General features: G+C 38.9%; 1 protein-coding gene across 1 annotated transcript in view; it reads left to right on the forward strand.

The window, feature by feature from the left end:
• The window catches only part of SEL1L (SEL1L adaptor subunit of SYVN1 ubiquitin ligase), a 49,817-nt gene extending 32,640 nt beyond the window's left edge, over positions 1-17,177 (forward strand). The window contains exons 12-21 of the mRNA XM_081104678.1: positions 2,227-2,295; positions 4,199-4,276; positions 5,222-5,284; positions 6,591-6,678; positions 6,994-7,142; positions 8,125-8,290; positions 8,847-8,921; positions 10,014-10,186; positions 13,008-13,136; positions 15,656-17,177. Coding sequence (XP_080960804.1) covers positions 2,227-2,295; positions 4,199-4,276; positions 5,222-5,284; positions 6,591-6,678; positions 6,994-7,142; positions 8,125-8,290; positions 8,847-8,921; positions 10,014-10,186; positions 13,008-13,136; positions 15,656-15,865 — 1,200 coding nt within the window. The 3' untranslated portion in view covers positions 15,866-17,177. The remainder of the gene's footprint in view (positions 1-2,226; positions 2,296-4,198; positions 4,277-5,221; positions 5,285-6,590; positions 6,679-6,993; positions 7,143-8,124; positions 8,291-8,846; positions 8,922-10,013; positions 10,187-13,007; positions 13,137-15,655) is intronic.
• The last annotated feature ends 2,109 nt before the right edge of the window (positions 17,178-19,286 follow it).

Consider the following 19,286-nt stretch of genomic DNA (forward strand, 5'->3'; position numbering starts at 1 on the left):
TTTCTGGCTAAGTCAGTGACGTTATTAAGACAGCCATCACAAATGAACCTTTGATATTTAACTAACCCCTGAGGAAGCTGAAGAATAAAAATGTAATTATACCTCATAGGGTTGGGGAATGTTTTATCAATTCTAAAATCTAGTTCTTAATAATGCCAAAAATATGTAAACAATGTATTTTTTTCTATAGGTATGTGATTGAAGTATATCTTAAAACTCCCATTAGAAAATATTTTATAGAACTAAGGAAAATTCATTGTTGAGTTTATGAGAAATTAGGAGTACACAATGGTAATAGTCAGATCTATATCCAGTCATCAAATTTTGTCTGCTTTATGTCCTAAGTGTCACCATCTCTTCCCTTTTCTTCCATCGGGACACCTGTCACTTGTGTGAATTACCTACTGCTTAAATTTCCTGAGCAGTAGCCTGTCTTTGTGAACCAGACATCTGATCATATGGCTCCCTTGCTTAAAACTCTTGAGTGGTCCACAGTTTCTCGGAGCTTAAAGACCAAAACCTTTACATGGCGCCTTAGGCCCCATTCCCATCTCCGTTTACCTCACCAGCCCCTTGCTTTCTCAGTCATAGGCACGGGGATCTTTTCTCAAGTCTTTGAAAATATCATGAACCTCTCTGTCTCAGGGCTTCTGGAATGCTGGCCTATCTGGCTAGAGTAAATATTTCCCCACCCCTTTCTTCATATAGCTAATTCCTTGTCATCCTCCAGAGCTCAACTGCAATATTTTTTCTCCTAATGTCTCCTCGGACCTCAGCCCCACTCCAGGAATAAGTCATGTACCTCAGTTAGGATTTCTGAAAATCTGTATTCCTTATGGCCCTTGTCCGTTGTAAATTAGTTAATTATGTAAGTTAGTTAATTAAGTTGTTTCCTCTGCTAGAACATAAGGTCCAAAAGCATGGGCCGCATCTGCCTTATTTTCCAGTCTTTTCCCAGCACCTCACACTGCCTAGCACATAATAACTCCTCTGTGAATGCTTGTCAGATTCAAAACGCTTTGTTTTTCTCCCATGCCAGTTAAGTATTCTAGTGAAGGTTACTTCATGTACCCATGTCCCATCAACTTTAAAAATTAGATGTATCAACACAACGCATATGCCTAATATCTACTTTTAAAAATTCAGATGGCATTTTGACAGCTCTTGTTGTCTTTGGGTCATTAAAATGTATGTCACTAGGCCAGTGCAGCATCAGATAAAATCTTAATAAAAACATTAAGTGAGAGGACAGAATTCTGGATAAGTTTGTTGCATACTTTTTGCACAACAAATTTTGAAATATTTTTGGTGTGTATGCCACTTACCTGTGAAGCAACTGCACAAATAAATTATTTTACAGGCTATGAAGAGGGAAGAAAAGGATTTCCCAGTACATGTTAATTCAACAAATATTTGCGTGCCTACTATGTGCCATTCACTGCTAGACAATTCAGATACAATGCTTCAGTCCTTAAGTCCTTACAGAGCTTCAAGTTTAGTAAAAGAATTCAATACTTTTTATTTTTTATTTATTTTTTGCATTTGCTACTTTTTAAATGATCACAGCAAAAATAGGTAATAAATTGTGATTATTGTTACTAAGGAGAATTAAAGCACCCAATAACAGATTACTGAGTGGGAGGTGGCAGTTGTCTCTGAAGAGAGATGGGTGACATTTAAGTTGAGCCTGGAGGTAAAAGTATTCCAGGCCAGAAAGAACAGTATGTACATAGGTCCTAAGGCAGGAAGGACAAGGCTGGTATGCCCAGAGTGCAGAGAGCAAGAGGGAGCAGTACTGAGATAAGTAGTGCCTGATCATGACAGTATATTTTCTACAGAACTGCAGGGGACTGTAAGGACCAGCATGAAGAGATTTAAGAACAGTCACTTTGGATAACCCCAGAATAAAAAGCAGGGAGGTCAGGGGAGTATTTTAGAAGTCAAGTGAGAGATGATGTAGCTTTGACTAGAATTTTGGTAATGGAGGGTAGAAGATAGATGGATTCAGGATGGATTTGGTGGTAACAGGACTTATTGATAAATTGGATATGGTGGTGGTGGGGAGGGGTACCTTGGAGCAACCAATAGGTGTCATGTTGCCATTTACTTAAATTGAGATTCTGCCATGCAACAAGATTTTTTAACTGTTCCTGAAATAACTATTTTGGTTAAAAACCAAGGGCAGATTCTATTAAAAACTATTTTTAATAAATTCTTTCCTCACAGAGAGCGTTTGACTACTTCAATTTAGCAGCGAATGCTGGCAACTCACATGCAATGGCCTTCTTGGGAAAGGTACTGTACGTCCCATTAATGTATTGTGTAATAGCAAGAGGTGTTTGCAGAGTGAGTACATTCTGTATTCAAGATCTACAATCTACCCAAAACAAACGAAATAACATTTCCAGGGCAAAGTTATTGTGTCTTGTCCTAAAGGTATTTCCAATCTGAGGCAATGTCCTAGGTGACTTAAACGTAACAGCATTTGCTCTTCAGTATGTTAATTCTCCACTGAAATTAACCACCACTATCCAAGCTCCTACTTTTCATATATCATCTATAATAATATCTATAATAATAAAAGTGTAATATGCAAATTGACAGAATGACCCAACAGCAGAACGACCGTCCAGACAATTTTCCAGGTGAAGCTGGGGCTGCAAGGGCCAAGGCAGCCACCAAAGCTGTGAGGGCTGAGGCAGCCGGGGCTGCGAGGACCTACTCTTGCACGAATTTTGTGATAGGGCCTCTAGTACATAATAATGAGGAATCGATGCTGTGCGGGTTTTTGCTAGTCTGTCATAATTACCTGTTAACTTCCATGCTGAATAGAGGCACTTAGATTTTGTTGGAATTTGTCTGCAGGCCTTTTCATCATCTTAAATGAGACAGCCATTACCCACCTTTCAGTGCGGTCATTTTCTCAAGAGGACATTTAAGTCTAGAGACTTAATGAGTAGATTCCATATGTCATAGCACAATCTATTAACTTCCTTTTTCATTATTTTGAAAGCTATTCTAGTGTAAACTAATCAGTATTTTCATCTATAACCAAATCCTAATGTTAGGAAGCTCAGATAGAATATATCTCAAAGGTTTTTCCAAATAGAAAAATCTAGTCAGTATTTGCCACAGGATCACAGTTAATTGGGGCCTAAGAATTTTACATTTAGATTTTAGACAATAGTGGTGTTCCTCACGAATCTTGTTAAGCATTTAAGAACTTTTCATTTGAGCCCTTTCAATCTTTGCTCTAATTACAAACTAACCCTATCTCAAAAATGATGTCTTTGTCATTAATGTGTATATGGATAAAAACAGTATTGGTCATTCTGTTCTTTCTCTTTGTCCTTTATCATTATCCCTGAGACTTTAATCATTTGGTGCTTGAAACCTTTTAGAATAACCATTTAGTTGTTTCTTTTCCTGAACTTTCACTACCTTCAATCTTAGCCTGGGGGAAGTAGTGGTAGAGGAGAACGGAAAAGACATTGCTGATAGCCTTCCTTTCCTCGTTTAATCACAGGTCCCAAGCAATGTGTCAACCCAGTTAACTGCACTGGGATAGAGTGAGAAAATAGATTCCTCTGGGGGTTAAAGATTTCTTCTCCTGAGATTGACCTATAAGTTGATTTATATATTTATGTATTTATATATTTACTAGAGGCCAGGTACACAAAATTTATGTATTTATATATTTACTAGAGGCCAGGTACACAAAATTTGTGCATGGGTAGGGTCCCTAGATCAGGGCCGATCTGCGGGGCAACCGGCAGGGCGATCAGGGGACCCGTGTTGGCACCCGCTGTGGCTGGCCTGGGGCCTGCGGGCTGGGGGCTGCTCCTGCATTGAGCGTCTGCCCCTTGGTGGTCAGTACGTGTCATAGCCACCGGTTGTTCCACCAGTCATTCCACCTGTTCAGTTGATTTGCATATTAGGCTTTTATTATATAGGATATTAAGTTCATGGAACAGATGGTCATAAGGTCAATCATAAATTTGATATGACAGAATGTATAATAGTATAAAATGTCTACTTTTCAGGTTTTGCTTTTAATTCTAAAATATCCTTTGGGGAATTTTAATTTTGTTAAAAGATTTCATGAGATCTAACAAAAACCAGAATGAGATGAGATAGGAGAACAATGTAATTGGAGAGAGAATTATGCCTCATAATAAAATTGGGGTCTGTTTTCCAGATGTACTCAGAGGGAAGTGATATTGTGCCTCAGAGTAATGAGACAGCCCTTCACTACTTTAAGAAAGCTGCTGACATGGTAAGACCTTGTGACTCAGTGCATTCAAATGTGTATCACGTTACTATTATTTTAATAAATAAGTTTATTATATTAAAAGATGAATCATGACCGTCATGCCATAAATTAGTGAAAGCATTTATGTAAATATGATTCATGTAAATGAATTGAATGAGGAAAAAAGTTCTCAATAAAAAGCAATTTTTTTAGGGACCAGATTATTGTATATTAAGCCTCTCTCAAAATTTTACTGAGAAATGTCCTGATCAAGGAAATGTGATTTTAGTAATAGAATTGAAAGTTACATAATTCTTATTTGTGTTGCATCTTGAGGTTTAAAACTTACACAATTGGATAATTTTGATAATAACAGTACATAATTTAGGCATTCTCTGGTGCAAAGAAAGCAGCCTATGAATACTTAAGACCCTATATGCCTCCAGTGTGTACCATACACATATCTCTTTGCCAACTACAGTCTCAAAACAATGGTTATCTTTGGTTTTGGACACTTCAATAAACATAAGGATTTCTTTGCTGCCTAATCCCAGTATTGCTGTTATTACATGGTTGTTGACTACCCCATGGAGTCTTCCTTCTTGTTTGAGGAGGAAGGTTACTAATTAAAAAACTACCCAAAAAAGTGACCTGTGTGTAGTCTTTAAAAGATGAAATATGTTAGTTATGTTTTATATCATAAATTTATGGAACAGATGGTCATAAGGTAAGTCATGGAAATTTAATTCTAAATGAATTTACTATTTACTCTTTTTCAGAAAATTTAAAAAACCCCAAATACCTAAAAGTCAATATTATGTTTAGCTTGATGGGAAGGAGAAAATTTTATTTTGAATTGAAAAGTGCTAAGACAGGTTTTGAACATGCTTGTAAATTGTTTATTTTGCAGGCATTTAGTCTTGCCTACTTTGTAATTAATTCTTTCACACTGTTGTCTCTGGTTTGCAGGGCAATCCAGTTGGACAGAGTGGGCTTGGAATGGCTTACCTCTACGGGAGAGGAGTTCAAGTTGTAAGTTTCCCATCTAACATTCTGATTTTAACAAGGAGTCAGTTGGTGAGGTAGGGAAGTATTCCTTAACTAGCTCCCAGCCAGCCTAGGCAGGCCACTTCATTATAACCAAACCTACACTGTTTCCGGTTGTCCTTACCATCCTTCACTTTGTACTCGCTGTACCAGCTGCCTTGTTAGAATGGCTCTGACTCTGGCACCTTCTCCTGAAGCTGTTTCTCATCCTCCCACCAATGCTCTCTGCCCTGTCTACTCTTCCATCTCGCCTAGACTTGTACTTCTTCACTCAAGCCTAAGAAAATGCTCAGGTCTCTCCCATTTAGAGGAGAAAAGCTTTCTGTTCTACCCTTTGCCCTTCTAGTCACTACCTCTTTTCTCTGCAGCCCTCCGCTGCACAGCCAAGTTTTTCTAAAAAATGAACTATATGAGCTGCTACCGCTCACTCATTAGCTCAGAGCAGTCAGGTTCTGCCTCATGAAACTGCTCAATACAAGTCACCCAGAAACCTCCTGAATGTCAACTCCACATTTTTTGGTTGTATATCATTAGCACTTTCTTCCCTGGAGTTCTGTGACTGCAAGGGCTCTTGGTTTTCCTGAGCCATTGTTCTCATTCTTCTGTGCTACTTCCTGAGGTGGGATGCCCTGGAGTCTCCTTGCCATCCCCTTTTTCTGTGGGATATCGCTAAGCAATATGTTCTTTTTATTTGGGCCTGAAACTAAGAGCTAGGTTTGGGATCCTAATCTGTAGGCATTCCTTAGCATAAGAAACAGTAGTGTGATCTCGTTTTTATTCCTTCTAGTCATTTTAGGAAACTGAAGTTCCGTAGCGATCTTTGTTTCAGTTTATCTCTATGGATACATGATATTTGAAGTTTAATGATCGCATAGTGTTCATTATGAACACAGGGAAAGAACGAATAAGGAGAGAATGATTACCCTTATTTAATATTGGAAAAATTGAGGTTTTAAAAAGGATTGGTTGGTTAACAGAAAAGATACAACTGTTTCTTAAATCCTGTCCTTGTGTTCCACTGGTGGTGTTTATGCTTTCCGAGAGCCAACATGCAAATTGTCTCACAAAAGCTCGATTTGCTTTTCTTCAACATCTTAAATATAATCCCCCTGTGACTTCAAGTCTATTATTATCTGCTATAAAAATTAGAAGGTATTTCTTTTAATGGCTCTTCAAGACTATTTTGTGTGCTTTATTAATTTTTTTTAATAAATTTTCTGACTTTCGAATATGTCAGCCTTTTGAGGTTTCTCATCATGTGCTTGTGTGATGAGATGATCTTTTTTTGCAGAATTATGATCTGGCACTGAAGTATTTCCAGAAAGCTGCTGAGCAAGGCTGGGTGGATGGGCAACTACAGCTTGGCTCCATGTACTATAGTAAGTAATGGTGGGATTAATGATGAACACACCAAGATGTAAATCACCTTTTTCCACTAGATGTCACTATGATATGGAAATGACAGTGCTGAATACTGGCTGATTCATGTTCTCCCAATTCAGTGATCTGTGCATCTTGCTTTTTATTGTGAATTATGTTGATATATATTAATGTACAGATCTGTGTTAATAGAATTCACATTTTTCCCGAGTAAGAATTCTGAATTTTATTTTGTTTTATCCTCTACTTCTCTGATGTTTCAGCTGAATCTTATCTGAGACTGTTCCTGACCTTTCCTGTGATTTTCCTTACAGATGGCATTGGAGTCAAGAGGGATTATAAACAGGCCTTGAAGTATTTTAACTTAGCTTCTCAGGGAGGCCATATCTTGGCTTTCTATAACCTAGCACAGATGCACGCCAGCGGCACAGGTGTGATGCGATCCTGCCACAATGCAGTGGAGGTGAGGGCTCTTCTACCAACTTCTGTACGGGAAATTAATTTTCCCAGTCGGAAGTCTACTGTTTTTGTTTATTTGTTTGTTTGTTTGTTTGTTTAACATATTTTTATTTATTTTAGAGAGGAAGGGAGAGGAAGGAAGTGGGAGAGAGAGAAAGAAACATCAGTGATGAGGGAGAATCATTGATTGGCTGCCTCCTGCACGCCCCACACGGGATTGAGCCCACAACCCTGGCATGTGCCCTGACTAGGAATCGAACAGTGTCCTCCTGGTTTATAGGTTGACGCTCAACCACTGAGCCACGCCAGCTGGGCGGAAAGTCTACTGTTTTAATTGTTGTTTTCTTGTGTGATTTCTTCTAGAGTTGAAACAGATTCAGCCTCCTGGTATACTGAGGGAAGACGGAGGGTCTCTGTGGGGCCGTCACTTATTTCATTCACCCTCCCTGTTAGAATCAGCGTTAGTGAGGGCAGATACTGTTCTGCTGTCTCTGTCACCTAAGACAGTATCTGACACATAGCGTCAAAAAAGCATATGCTAGGATGCTAAGTGAATGTTACCAAGGGGTGTGCTAATATCTCCTAATTGGCACTTTAGAGTGACATCAATACATGTTTACAAAGTTTCTAAAGCTCTCTCTGATCCAGTTTCCTTACTTGTAAAATGTAGCTGTTAATAGGACCCACCTTATAGAGTGGACTCCATGGGAGGGTTAAGTGAGTTAAGTTACGTATTATACATAAATCACTAGAACAGTGTCTGACCAGTGTCAGTGGTATATAATTGTTTGCTATTATTTGAATAAACTATTCTAAAGTTTAAGTGAAAGCTTCAAATATATATCCCAGACTTTATATATATTCAGTAAAATTACCCAACATTGAAAGAGCATACATAACACTCACATGGCTAATGTGAAAAATGATTTTCTAGCTTATCTTTCTTATTCTTCTGTTGGTTTTTTTTTTCTTTCCTGTTCTCACAGTTGTTTAAGAATGTGTGTGAACGGGGCCGCTGGTCTGAGAGGCTTATGACTGCCTATAACAGCTATAAAGACGGCGATTACAACGCCGCCGTGATCCAGTACCTCCTGCTGGCTGAACAGGGCTATGAAGTGGCACAGAGCAATGCTGCCTTCATCCTTGACCAGAGTAAGGTTCATCTGAGTGCTACCTCGGGTTCAGAATGCAGGGACTCACATCAGGTTACCTGTCTAAAAGGAAAAGCCACAAAGAGCGTTCTTTGTTGCTATAAACAGAACTTGTCCCTCTTATTTAAGTTATTTTACTTCAGATCTCTCACATCCAACTTAGTTTTATAGAATTGACAGTAGAAATAGATTTGACATTCATCATAAAATTGGCTGCTGCTTTCAGCAAATACATTTTCACAAAATAGCCGATATAAAATACTGTTTTTCCAGCTTATGTAGGTCCCCAGAGTGGCTCAGTACTCAGTCTCATTATTGGTTCTGTGGATAAAACGTGTTTCAGGATGTAATGTCCTAAATGCAGTGATTCCTTGGAACTCAGTATTTTATTCTAGTACTTATTTAATTTTAATACAATATATTTTCCATTTATTATTTGTTATATTCCAGTTCTTATTTCAGTTATGCTCCACATACTCGTTCTAGCTTGAAAATGAAGCCTAAAAGTCTAGTGTCTTTCCCTAAATACCTGCTTTGTGTTACCTCTTTCCCTGTAGGAGAAGCCACCATTGTAGGTGAGAATGAAACCTACCCCAGAGCTTTGCTCCACTGGAACAGGGCTGCCTCGCAAGGTGAGTGGTTGGTTCATCTTAAAGGATAAGAGTTTCACCCAGGAACCTCTCTTTATTTTGTTTTTGGGAGGGGGGGGGGGGGGGTTTAAATCTCCCATAAAAATTAAGTCCTGTCATTCATCGCCTTAAAATTAAGCAGAGATACTATTGCTTAACTTGTTAGCATCATGATTGGTATTTATTCTTAAAATGGAAATTCTAGTCTCAGGGCTTCTAAACTGAATTGCAAGGCATTTGTACTAGACGTTTAAGTCATGCGATGGTTTTCTCTCTGGTTTTTAGTTTGAAACCTGTATATTGTGTAAATGAAAATTGAATAGAATATTAGTCCAAACCCCAAAAGATTTTAACCTTTCTCCACTTTTCCATTTGACTGTTTTTTTTTCTCTCACAAACTACTCTCCATGTTGTGTGCCTACCATCCCTTCTTCAAGCATAAACAAGGGTCCAGTTAAACGATTTTAAAATGTAAATGACATCATAGAATAGAGCATGATCATTTAAAGAATATTATTGGAGCCTAGCTGGTTTGACTCAGTGGATAGAGCATCGGCCTGTGGACTGAAGGGTCCCAAGTTCGATTCCAGTCAAGGGCACATGCCCAGGTTTTGGGCTTGGTCCCCACTAGGGGGCATGCAGGAGGCAAGCCCATCAGTGATTGATTCTCTCTCATCATTGAAGTTTCTCTCTCTCTCTCTCTCTCTCTCTCTCTCTCTCTCTCTCTCTTTCCCTCCCTCTCCCTCTCCCTTTCCCTCTCCCTCTCCCCCTCTCTCCTTCTCTCCCTTCCTCTCTGAAATCAATAAGAATATATTAAAAAATAATAATAATAATAATATTATTGGAGACATGGGGGGGTGTTGCCACCTATCTTGTTCTACCTCTCCTTGACTATTACAAAACCTTCTTCAGAAGAGTAATTCTATTTAAATTTTTACTGAATTTATAGCTTAGCTAAAGGGTTGGTTGTAAAATTTGTGTACTATAAATTAAAATTCTGTTTTATGTAATCAAGTTAATAGGAAGAGAAATAACAGTGTGGTCTGTTTTAAATACTTTATTTATTGGCAGTTTTGCATTTAACTTTTGTTTAAGGCTATACTGTGGCTAGAATTAAGCTTGGAGACTACCATTTCTATGGATTTGGCACCGATGTGGATTACGAGACTGCATTTATTCATTATCGTCTAGCATCTGAGCAGCAACACAGCGCACAGGCTATGTTTAATCTGGGATATATGCATGAGAAAGGACTAGGCATTAAACAGGTGAGCGGTGCTTCAAGTTAATGTTTGAATAATATAAACTGTGACTTGGGGAAAGGTCTGCATTTTTATAGAAAATAGGCTTTCTTTGGAATGTGCTCAGGTTTTAGATACTAAGTTGTGAGGCAGTTTTGTAATATTTCACAAGATTGCCCCTGCATCTCTCATCTTCCAGCATACACACATATTGATATCCACACTCTTATATTTAGAATATTAAGGCAAAAACAGATTCATGAAAACAGAAAGGCAGTGCAGCTTCTACTGATAACTCCTCGTTTGAGAAACTGTCCACCCATAATCAAACAAATTCTATTGCTTCTAAATTTTTTTGAAATGAATTAAGATGGTTGCTATTGATAAACTTATTCCTGATTCTTTTTTCAATTAAAAAATGTTTTGTCAATATTATTTTATATTAGTTTCCATTGTACCACAGTGATTATACAATCACATACTTTACAAAGTGTTCCCCCTGATATTTCCAGTACCCATCTGGCAGTATACATAGTTATTAAAATATTATTGACTATATTTCCTATGTTGTACTTTACATCCCATGACTATTTTGTAACTACCAATCTGTATTTCTCAGTTCCTTCACCTTTTGCACCCAGTCCTCCACCCCCTTCCCTTATTTCTGATTCTTAAACTTACCTAGTGAAGTCTAACCGTCTTTAGACCTTTAGTTTTGTCCATGTACCCTTAAAAATTTTGAAAAATTATATTGTCTTGTGCATTTTTAAGTTGAGATTTAAAATTTTTCATCATAGCCCTAACTGGTTTGGCTCAGCGTCGGCCTGCGGACTGAAAGGTCCCAGGTTTGATTCCGGTCAAGGGCATGTACCTTGGTTGCGGGCACATCCCCAGTAGGGAGTATGCAGAAGGCAGCTGATCGACATGTCTCTCTCATCGATGTTTCTAACTATCCCTCTCCCTTCCTCTCTGTAAAAAATCAATAAAATATATTTTAAAAAAATAAAATAAAATAAAATTTTTCATCATAGCCCAGCCAGTATTGCTCAGTGGTCTACACCTGTGAACCAGGAAGTCAGGGTTCGGTTCCTGTCAGGGCACATGCCATGTTGCTGGCTCAATCCCCAGTGGGGGGTGTGCAGGAGGCATCTGGTTGATGATTCTTTCTCATCATTGATGTTTCTCCCTTTCCCTTCCTCTCTGAAATAAATAAATAAATTAATTAAAATAAATTTTCATCATAAGTTTCAAAGGGTCTAAGTTCTAGCTATTTTAAATAAGAACATTTTTAATAAAATGTTTAAATTACTGTAAATAATTTGACATGCCCATTATTAATTTTTTAAAAATGTGTATTAAATTCTTTAATTACATATTGCATCTTTTTCTTTTCTCCCTGAATTCATATTTTAGTCTAGTATTCCCATTGAAATGTATGTAATTGTTATGTTTGATGACTAATATAAAAATCACATGTGAGTTGTGACCTTTATAGAATACACCTAGGAATCAAGGTGACTAAAGTCGTATAACTGCGATACTACTTTTATAATAGATTATAAAACAAGAACCTAATCAGTGTGCTTTTCTCATCTCATCATTTAATTTGTAATGTAATATGATGTATAGCTTATGTAAATTCTTACAAAAAAGAATGTGATAAAAGGCATCAGAGTGATGAGAGGGAACTCTAGGATTCAACTTTTAAGAATAATTAATTATGTGTAAAAATAACAGTAAATCCGTTCGTTTTTATAAGACATCATAATGACCTTTTCCTTGTTCTTATTTTTTAAATGAAAGAGACATTCCTGCTACTAAAAACTAATCAGCATTTAGTATAACTAGAAAAATATTAAGTATTAAATAAGACCAGGATTGGTTATAAATGAAATAAGTAATGCAGGATATATTTGATAGCTTCAATTTAATTACCCTATTTACTCAAACACATATAGCCTGTATTATCACATAGTTTTATTCATGAACTTGAAAAATATGGCAGTTCAAAAAAATGTTAGTTATATATATTCTTAAAAAATCAAAGACACTGACCATACTATTACAGTTAGCTGAAGGTGCCTTTCTTTTCAACTAATGACCCACCCCAGGTACATATAGGGAATAGCTGAAAGCAGTTGTTTATATTTAAATATATGGGGGAAAGTCATCTTTAATGCTTAGCCTTTCTTTCCCATGTCTCGTGGAATTTTTTCCTAGGAGGATGATATTCTTTGACAGTAGTCAGGGTATAGAAGAAGTAAGTTTGGTAAATGAAAATTTCACAGCTCCCACCATCCCATTCTACATATATCTGAATACTCCAACCTGTGCCAAAATTACCAGTGACTTGCTTTGCCCTTCACAGAAATATGTCTAAAACAGGGAGACACAGGATGTGCCTTAATGGTGTCCCTTGGGAAATCTTGACTGTCTACTCCAGTTTGAAGTTCACTGCTCCAAACTGAAACCTGGAGCTGGCTGAAGTTTTAAGTAGGAAAAAATTAACTTGCAACTCACAGGTCACCCTTGGAAGTGTCCAGATTAACAGTGTTATGTGTAGCTGTAAGACGGTGCAGCATTTAACTCTGAAAGTCTACACAGCAAGTGGATGTCAGGTTGGGAGGGGAGCGTGAATGAAGTCTTAAAATTTTCAATTAAAATTTTCCAAATTAAGCTGTTAGGTAATTAAAGAACTTTTATCCAATTACAACTTGGTTTTCTTTAGGTAAGGGAAATTTTAAAATGAAACTTGAAAGATAAAATAAATTTTCCTAATGTATAAACTAAAAAACAATGATTCTTAATTTAGCAAGAAATGAATTTGGGTTTATCACCTATCTTATAGGATATTCACCTTGCAAAGCGTTTTTATGACATGGCAGCCGAAGCCAGCCCAGATGCACAAGTACCAGTCTTCCTAGCACTCTGCAAATTGGGCATCGTCTATTTCTTGCAGTACATACGGGAAGCAAATGTAAGTGGTCCACGCCTTTCAGTTAAACACAAATGATGTAACCTCAGTCCAGAGGCTTGTATTTTAAATGTTGGGGGAGAAGGGAGGAGTAACCTGGGAGTGTCTGGTCTCTTCCCTTCTTCCCCCAGGTGAAGTACCCGCTTTCCTCATCAGGGGAGGGTTGAATGTGGCCACAAAGCTGTTAATAGTTTTCAGGTAGCATCACAAGTGGTTCCCAGTGCTAACTAACGCATTGTGCATTGATGCAGATGTTTTCTGGTTTGGGGAAAACTGAGACTGACCCATGGCAATTTGAAACAGTAGTTAACTAAACATTAAATCAGATGACTGCCTGCCTAGAAGTGACTCAGACCTCCTAAGAAAAAGAGAATTTAGAAAAGGAGGAAGAAGAAGTAGAACCTGAGAACCTGCCCAGGCTATTGCACTTCAGATTCTTGTGATAGTGAAACATGTTAAAACCACCACCAGAATTTGTTCTCTAACAGTGCCTTGAACTATTTAAATAAGCTAAAGGCAGAACCTAGAGAGGAGATGGGTTAGCCATTCTCTTCCAAGCTACTGACTTTAGTTAACAACACTTACGTGTTGCTCTTAGGTTCTCCAGTTTTGCATTTTGTTTCCAATACCTAGAGTTCCTCAAAATGGATTAACTAGTACAGCATTGAACTCTGAAAGTCTTCAAATATGTGCAGAAACAAGGGCTATTTAACTTTAATTCATTCCAGGAAAGGATGGTGTTGAAATCTTTGGTTAACATCTTTCAGAACAGGTGGATACCTCATCTCAGCAGTGGATTCCAGAATAGAACCCTCCTGTGTTACAAAGATATAAATGTAGTCCATGCTGCTCCAGCAGCTGTAAAGAGAAGTTTGACTTCCCCCTCATGCAGCCCTAGCCTGTGCTACTGAGGGCTCCTGTGTATAGGGCTCCAGAGGACTGAGATGTTGAGCTCTGTCCTACCGATGTCTTACACATTTGTAATGGCAAATTTATAATTGCTTGGTAAAGTAATACTCTGGTGGTGTGGCTTAGTGATTGAGTGTCAACCTATGAACCAGGAGGTCATGGTTCGATTTCTGGCCAGGGTACATGCCCGGGTTGCAGGCGCGATCCTCAGGAGGGGGCATGCAGGAGTCAGCCAAACAGTGATTCTCTGTCACCATTGATGTTTCTATCTCTCTCTCCCTCTCCCTTCTTCTCTGAAATCAATAAAAATACATTTTTTTAAAATAGTAAGTATTCATGGCAAGGAAGTTGAATAGTAAGATAAACACAAAATCTCCCATCTCCATTCCCTCCCCAGGAAACATAGTTAATAGTTTCTTGTAATCTTTCCAAAAATATATAGTGCCTGTACCTGCAAATATATATTACTAGAGGCCCGGTGCATGAAATTTGTGCATGGGTAGGATCACTAGACCTGACCAGCGATCAGGTCTATCAGGGCCTTTTAGCTGCCGGCCAGGGCCTCCCTTCCCCAGCTGCCAGCCAGGGCCTTCCTTTGTTCTGCGCCGTCCCCTGGTGGTCAGCACACATCATAGCAAGCGGTCAAACTCCCGAGGGGACACTTTGCATATTAGCCTTTTATATATTTAGATGGGGACCTTTTAAATGTAATGTTATTTAAACACAAGGGATTATACTTGTCTACTTTCTTTGTGAATAAATGGCAGTCAGAAAATAAGAGGAATCACTTAAGTGACACTAGGACAATTAAAATATCATAGACTAGCACAGCCTGTGTGGTTCAGCAGTCGAGCATTGACCCAGGAACAAGGAGGCCATGGTTCAATTCCAGTCAGAGCACATGCCCGGGTTGTGGGCTTTATCCCCAGTAGGGGGCATGCAGGAGGCAGCTGATTGATGCTGTTTCTTTCTCTCATCAATGTTCCTATCTCTCTATCCCTCTCCCTTCCTCTTTCTCTCTCTAAAAAAAAATATATATATATGTATATTCCATATATATCATAGACTAAAACTATGACTTTTAAGTTCAAATTCAGGTGTTAAATATTTAGTTAAATCCTAACCAGAAAGCATTATTCATTCCTCTATGAAACATTTGCACTCTGCCATCTTCAGTTACCTGAGAGAAGGGATACCATAGCCCTGTGTCACTAGAGCAGAGCTTCTTAGCCACTGTGCCCTGACTGCAAATGGGCTCCAGGTGCACTGAAACTGACAGTTTTCCCTGACCCACCCTCATCCCCAGTGCTCATCTCAGACATTCCCTGGGGGAAATGGTTGGGAATGAGTACGTTAGGTTGCTGATGGAAGGAAACCCTGCCAGGCACTTCACATACTCAACTGTTGTGAAATAATAGCTGTTCCTGAGACACATTATTTTTTGAGTTTCAGTTCAAGGCTTTTAAAACTTTTTTTTAATAAAAACGTTGTAAAATGTCCCTAAAACCAATTATTTTAATAAGTTCTGTATTTATCTCTAATTGGTGACATACTTTTCCTGATTTCTTCTCTGACATGTTAGTGAGCATAACGATTTTTCTATTCCCATTAAGATTCGAGATGTATTTACCCAAGTTGATATGGACCAGCTTTTGGGACCTGAGTGGGACCTTTACCTCATGACTATCATCGCGTTGCTGCTGGGAACAGTCATAGCTTACAGGCAGAGGCAGCACCAAGACATGCCCGGCCCCAGGCCCCCTGGGCCACGACCAGCAGCACCACAGCAGGAGGCGCCACCCGAGCAGCAGCCGCCACAGTAACGGCTGTGCCCAGCCTTGATCAATGACAACCGAGGGAATCGTTTGCAGAGAACACCTGCGTTTGATCTGGGACTCTGGCTCTGTGGCCACCTCCTGGAAGAGGCACAAGGAAGCATTGAATTCCTACAGCTGCTTAGAATCTGATGCCTTTATTTTCAGGGATAAGTAACTCTTACCTAAACTGAGTTGAATTTCAGTGCCGTTTGGAATAACAACTCTCAGTGGCTTTCCTTTTTTTGGTTTGTTCTGGAAACATACGTGAGACCCTCAAAGTAATGTCTACTGTATCCAGCTCTCTTGGGTCCTTTTGGTCATTCTCTCAATGTGCATAAGTTCTCCGATCAACCATCTTCAAGGTCTTGTGCATCGACACTAAAAACTGATGTGTGAAAAGGAAAACCCAGTTACTCGCAAGATTAACCTTAATATATTTGAAAGTCTGGAAATAGAACTTGCCTTTAACGTAAAACAAAAAAAACAAACAAACAAAAAGGCCTCAAAGTGTTTCAGAATGGCCATAGCAGAAACTTCTACCAATCCACATGCAAGTGCACGTATTCAGCACATTTGTTACTTTAAAAGGGAAGGAAGGGAGGTTTCTGACTGCTGGTGATTGTCATATTTTATACCACACTTCTCTCCTTCAGAGACTGAAAGGCCTTGTTAGCGTTGTGTGTGAATTTCATTTCTTTGGAATGGAATATCTATAAAACATTGTGAACTGATTCCTTGAGCTAACACATGCGTTTGCCCCACCTACTTAATGTAATTTGCTTGTTTTAAGTACGCAGAGCCTTGATCTGGAAGCCAGAGGCTGGACTAAGTGGGAGAAATTAGAAAGCAATATTATAGAACCCTGCATGGGGTGCTAAGACCATAGACATCCTTCCCCAAAAGTTGACCCAATAGTTCCCAGGCTCATTTAGTTTGCATTTCTTATTGCAAAGGAACAAGTCACCCTCCTGAATTCTCTTAAGTCTGAAATACTGCAAAGGTACGGCATATGTTGACTACCATGATAATACTAAGGCTGAGACAGGATCTAGGGTGCATGAAACTCAGTGGTCGAGGACAGCCAAAGCCTGTTCACACTGTTCAGGTGGATTTTTACTTCTGCCGTTTTATGTGACAGTAGAAAATCAGCCACTTTCTCAGCTGTCATATTCATCACCCTCCCACTGTGAACACAGGAAAATAAGGCTATTCCACTCGAGAATTGTCTGATTAAATTGTATAGGAAACAACAGTGAAGAAAACTTGCAGACTTCACATATCTTGCAAATGAAAAAATTAAACAGTTTGTATTTCTTTCCATTGTCTGAGACTACGTTTGCACCTGAGCAGGCTTTCTGGGCCTACTGACCTCAGTCTGTTTTCTTAACCTTTATACTCTCTTTCCATAACCCCTCACCTGCCAGAAAACTTGAAGAGTTTGTTATTGTAGAGTTGTAGGACTGGTTCCTGAAGTTGGGGTTGCATTTAGAACCAGATTTAATTAGTCAGTAATGAACATGAGGGCTTTAAATGTGATGATGTATGCTTTTTTGCTTAGAGTAGATTTTACGAGACACCTGGCAAGCAAACTCTCCTCCGAGGTAATCGCCTTCAAATCTGAAGAGGTGATCACAGCGAGAACCCTGTGTCTAAAAGTATATCCGGAAGGCAGGAAATGTTAACTCTCAAAAGTATAATGCCACTTTGGGTAGCTCTTGTGAATATTACGACTTGTTTGATCTCTTACGCTTGGCGATTCGGGAGCAGTGGTTAGGATATGGGGATGTCTTTACTGCCTCTGCCCCCACCCTTCAGAATCCCTGTCAGCCACGCTTCATTTCAAAGGAACTGTTTTAATTGATTTAAAGTTTAACTTCCACTTATTCCGCTCTACCACCCACCTACTTTCTCCTTTAGCAGCATTTTATCTCTCTCTCTACTTCCCTACAATACTTTGGAAAAACATGTCCTATAACAGTGTACACTACCAAAGCTAGATGGGGAAGGGCAGTCTGTTCTTCATGCAGTAACAGGCTTCCTACCAGTTTGCCGCTTGCTGTGTCCTTTTTATTATTACCTAGAGGCCCAATGCACGAAGTTCGTGTAAGAGCAGGCCTTCCTTTCCCCTGCTGGCGGCACCGGCTTCCCTCTGGCATCTGGGACCGGGGACCTGGGTTTCCCTGGCAGCCCTGGCTACATCCGTGTCCAGTCTAATTAGCATATTACACTTTTATTATTATAGATACTCCAAATACCCCTTTCTTGGCCTTTTCCACTTCCTGTTTTACCATGGGTCTTTTGCTACTGGAAATTCAAACGGTATACTTAAAATAACTTAGTTCCTATGGCTGGGTGATGTCAGTCCTTCTGACTGTCTCAAAGTACTCTGCTCTCTTCTCAAGGAACTGGTGTTTCTCCTAAAATAATGCTCAATACTTAACCTAATCAAATGGCATCCATTTGAATAAAATGACAGTAACTAAAGCTAGTTAATGTCAGTGACATTAAACTGACTCCGGGACTCAGGAGTTTTAATGGTAGCATTTAGAGTTAGCAGGTAGAGTGCGGCTTCATTTCTCCGCGGTAGCCCATCACTCCCGTCCCGTTTTCTAGTCTGTCTCTACTTCGGGCATCTCGCTCGTGCATTTGGTGGTTGCTCACTCGACTGTTTCAGAGTCTTCACATAATCCGTTTGCTTCCATTTTATGTTGCAAAGGTCGCATTGGTGTTTGGGTTTCTTTTTTTTTTTTCTTTTTGTGTTTGGAGTTTTTCTGTCTGTTTTCTGAGTGAGGCTTATCTTATTTTTTTTTTTGGTTACTATTCAGAGGCACAGAAAAATAATTCAAAACTCCTTTTTCAAAGTTCATTATTTAACACTTAAATAAGATTAACTTGTATTAATCTTAATACTCTTGATGATGTGTTACCCTTGTGCACATAAGATTAATTTGCGAGAGTTTTACTGCTGAGCTGTCTTATCTTCGTGCCATTGGGAAGTTGTAGAAGCTTTTGTGATCTGGTGGTGATCTGATGCTTTATTTAATTTAAGGGCTACTGTTGCCTCCAGAAAACTTAAATATTTCATATAGGATTTTTTTTTTAATTTTTGGCTTTTTTCCCCCTTTGCTTCTCATGTTTGTTCCTCAGACCAGTGTGTTGGAGGTATACATGCAAACCTATAAATGAAGACCACAATTCTTGATGTGTGGGGCATGTATATTATTGTCTGGCTACATCTACAGAACACTTCCTGTCCAGAGGTTTGGACTGGCATTTCACATGCACATTTCAATAAAATGCTTCAGGTAAAACAGACCCTTTATCTGCCAGGAAGGGCAACATGGTACATTTGTCCCAATGACACCGTATTTGTTTTCAAAGTAAATGTAATACATGTTGCACAATATTAGGACTAGAGGTGTTCAAG

Source organism: Myotis nattereri, assembly GCF_964212035.1.
Source record: "Myotis nattereri genome assembly, chromosome: 1".
Taxonomy (NCBI): domain Eukaryota; kingdom Metazoa; phylum Chordata; class Mammalia; order Chiroptera; family Vespertilionidae; genus Myotis; species Myotis nattereri.